This window comes from Egretta garzetta, unplaced genomic scaffold (genome assembly GCF_000687185.1).
Source record: "Egretta garzetta isolate BGI_Z169 unplaced genomic scaffold, ASM68718v1 scaffold67, whole genome shotgun sequence".
Taxonomy (NCBI): domain Eukaryota; kingdom Metazoa; phylum Chordata; class Aves; order Pelecaniformes; family Ardeidae; genus Egretta; species Egretta garzetta.
In genome coordinates, this window is record NW_009260340.1 from 247,790 (window position 1) to 251,196 (window position 3,407).

At 65.1% G+C, this 3,407-nt stretch overlaps 1 protein-coding gene across 1 annotated transcript in view; it reads left to right on the plus strand.

Annotated features, from left to right (window-relative positions):
* Window positions 1-3,407, plus strand: part of WWP2 (WW domain containing E3 ubiquitin protein ligase 2) — a 45,876-nt gene that overhangs the window by 40,483 nt on the left and 1,986 nt on the right. Inside the window, exons 19-22 of the mRNA XM_035898039.1 lie at window positions 1,387-1,520; window positions 1,649-1,789; window positions 2,369-2,489; window positions 2,849-3,038. Of these exons, the coding sequence (XP_035753932.1) occupies window positions 1,387-1,520; window positions 1,649-1,789; window positions 2,369-2,489; window positions 2,849-3,038 (586 nt within the window). The remainder of the gene's footprint in view (window positions 1-1,386; window positions 1,521-1,648; window positions 1,790-2,368; window positions 2,490-2,848; window positions 3,039-3,407) is intronic.

The window sequence follows — 3,407 nt, forward strand, 5'->3', positions numbered from 1 at the left end:
GCGCCGAGCCCGCGGCTGCCTGGACCCAGGGCCTGGCCCACCCTGTCCGTTGCGTGTTTAGATTTGCGAGTCTGGGGCCCCTGTGCTGTTGTATTTAATAGTGAAGCGGGGTGTTGCTTGGAGCTGGTGCTCCGCTGCAGCCTCGGGGGCTCCGCTCACGTTTGGGGCACATCTGGCCTTTGCTTGGTTCGTGGGTTGAGTCCAAACTCCCTGTGTCTCCTCTGTTGCCGGCTGGGCTGGTGGCAGGAGCTCCCGGAGCTGCGGGCGAGGGCAGGATCAGGCCTTACCCCTCGCCTGGGTGCCACCTCCGCTGCTGCGCCCCCCCCCAGCGTGCACCGGGAGAGGGACCCATGCGAGTGTTGGTGTGCGTAGCTGTACATAAAGGAGGGCGGTGACGGGGCCAGAGGGGCCGGGGCGGCCGAGGCAGACAAACCCTTTGTTTGTGTTCCCCCCGTGGAGCTGGGGCCTTGCCAGGGATTGGGGGGGTCAGCAGGGCGAGGAGCAGCTCCCCGTGCCGCGGCTGTGCTCGGCTTGGCACCGTCACCCTTGTTAAGCCCTGTCTCGCTCAGGTGTGGGTCCGTGGGAGATGAACCCTTGGGGGGGGTGCTGCAGGGTGATGCGTTTTAAATTTGGGGAATGGCTGTGGGGCCAGAGAGGACCTGGTTTCCCAGGGGCTGTGTGGTGGGGATGGCTCCAGGTCTTTGGCTGCCACCCCAGGTGCTGTCGGGTCTGCAGCTTTGGCAACTATTTTTAGCCCAAGCAGTGTGAGATTTTCCAGCTGCCCGAGCCCCAGAGCGGCTCCCCCCTTGCCCAGCCCTGGGCTGGCAGGGGGGCTGCCAGGGGCTCCCCGAGCTTGGGGAAGGGTCCCTGGCCCGTGGCCCCCCCTGAGGTGTGTGCGGGCGGTGGCCGCGTGCTGCTCAGGTCCCCGCTGTCCTGCCCTGCCCTGCGCGTTGCAGGATACCAATAAAACCCCAGACTATTACTCACCGCTGGGCCGTTCTAGACGAGCGTCTGCATTATTTTTGGCTGCCTTTGCCTTGGGGCTCCTGGAAGCCAGGGATTCAGGGAAGCCGCAGCACAGCTCTGTTTAAACAAGTGCTCTTAATAGAGCTGTGAGGGGAGAAGGAGACACGGTGGAATTTGCAGTGGGGGGGGGAGAGGGGCTAAACCCCCCCCCGCACCGGGCGAGCTGCCCCCGGGCAGCGCTGCTGGGGGGACCCCGCTCCTCCCCACCACCTTTGCCAGCCAGGGGTGGGTGCTGCAGCTCTGGGACCCTGGGACCGATTCCCTCTCGCCCCACGGCTGCCCCGGTGCTGCGCTCCACTGTCTCGCCCCGTGGGTCTGTCCTGGGGTCCCTCATGACCTGGCGTCACCTCCCCGCTGCAGGCTCTGTACCACGGGAAGTTCATCGATACTGGCTTCACGCTGCCCTTCTACAAGCGGATGCTGAACAAGCGGCCCACGCTGAAGGACCTGGAATCCATCGACCCCGAGTTTTACAACTCCATCGTCTGGACCAAGTGAGTGCCCCATGCTCCCTCCTGGCCAGGGACCTGTCCTGCTGCAGAGGAGGCAGTGCTCCTCCCCACGGCCCCTCGCTGCTGCCCTGTCCCTCTGTCCCAAATTACATCCTGGTGTCCTCCCGCAGGGAGAACAGCCTGGAGGAATGCGGCCTGGAGCTGTACTTCATCCAGGACATGGAGATCCTGGGCAAGGTGACCACCCATGAGCTGAAGGAGGGCGGTGAGAGCATCCGAGTGACGGAGGAGAACAAGGAGGAGTATATCATGTGAGTGGCCGTCCCGAGGCCCCCACCGGGTGCCTACCCCTGCCAGCTGCAGGGCAGTTCTGGGGTGGGAGCATCGGGTTTGGGACGTGGCCGCTTCCCTGGGCTACGTGGCCTGTGACAAGTATGGGCTGGCGCAGTCGGCCGAGCTCCGCTGCGGTCTGGCTTGCTGCTGGCTGGGCAGTTGCCAGTACTTTCAGGAAAGAGGAGAGGGGAGAGAGGGTGAGACTTCTCTCCCTGTCCTGTGGCTGCCCCCCCTGCCTGTCCGCTGCTGGGCTGCCTGGGGGCTGCCAGGGCCGTCTCCTGCTGACGGTCAGCTCTGGCCAGGGGAGATGGTTTGCGCCCCTCCCGAAGGCTGCTGGCCTGTGCTCAGGGCTGTCTGCTGCTCACGGGTTTGGAGGCAGAGAGAGAAACCCACTAGTGGGAACTGAGGGGAGCCCCGGTGATTTTCAGGAGCCCCTCTCCCCCTCCCATGCACCCCTGTGGCTCCCAGGGCCCTCCCCACCGGCGGGAGGGATGGTGGGGGTTCCCGTGCCCGGCCAGCGGCGCTGGCTGCCTGCCGACTGCTGTCTGCCTCCCCAGGCTGCTGACAGACTGGAGGTTCACGCGGGGCGTGGAGGAGCAGACCAAGGCTTTCCTGGACGGCTTCAACGAGGTGGTGCCGCTGGAGTGGCTGCGGTACTTCGACGAGAAGGAGCTGGAGGTGAGCTGGCGCTCATGCTGGGATGGGGATGCGGAGGTACTGGTGCTTCCCACCCTGCCGCAGGCTGCCCCAGGAATGGCACGCAGTGACGATGGAGTGCACAGGCTCCGCTCACCCCCTCTGCCCCCGGCCCTGCTGACAGGGGTACCGCTGCCCCATGTGGTTGGGTCTGTGGGGCAGCTTGTTGGGTCCATTCAGCAAGAAAACATCTTGCTGGGGGACAGGAATTCCTCCCAGACACCTCAGCTGCCCGGTGCTGGAGCCTGTGCCTTGTGAAGCCTGGCACACCGAGTCAGTGCTCCGAAACCCGGGCACAGGGCCCTCTTTCTGTCCCCCTGCTGACTGTCCCCTGTCCCCAGCTGATGCTGTGTGGCATGCAGGAGATCGACATGAACGACTGGCAGAAGAACACCATCTACCGGCACTACACCAAGAACAGCAAACAGATCCAGTGGTTCTGGCAGGTCAGTCCCGGCACCAGCAGCACCTCCGACCCACTCCACAGCCCTGGGACCGTCCCCTGCCTGGGCCCTGGGGCAGGCAGGGCTGGCCTGGGGCCTCGCAGGCTGTCAGGGAGAACAAAATACAACCGCGAGCACGTGCTCACGCAAGAAGCATTCGGCTGTGGCTGGCAGAGGCCCCGGCGCCGCTGCCGAGGACAGCAGGCAGCACTTAGTGGTCAGCGTGCTTCTAGCAATAGCTGCTGCTCTTGGGCAGGGTGACAGAAGGGGGTGACATGTAACAGAGCCGTGCCAGTTTGGGCGGCGCTGCTCCGTGCTGGCCGGGAGAGAAGGGGGTCAAAAACGGCTCTGAAGGAGGGCAAGGCCAGGCAGAGCTGCTCCCCACAGGCCCCTCGGGATGCGCTTATCTCCGAGGATGCGGCACCACTGCCCCGGGCTGTGTCCCAGCCCGGCTGGC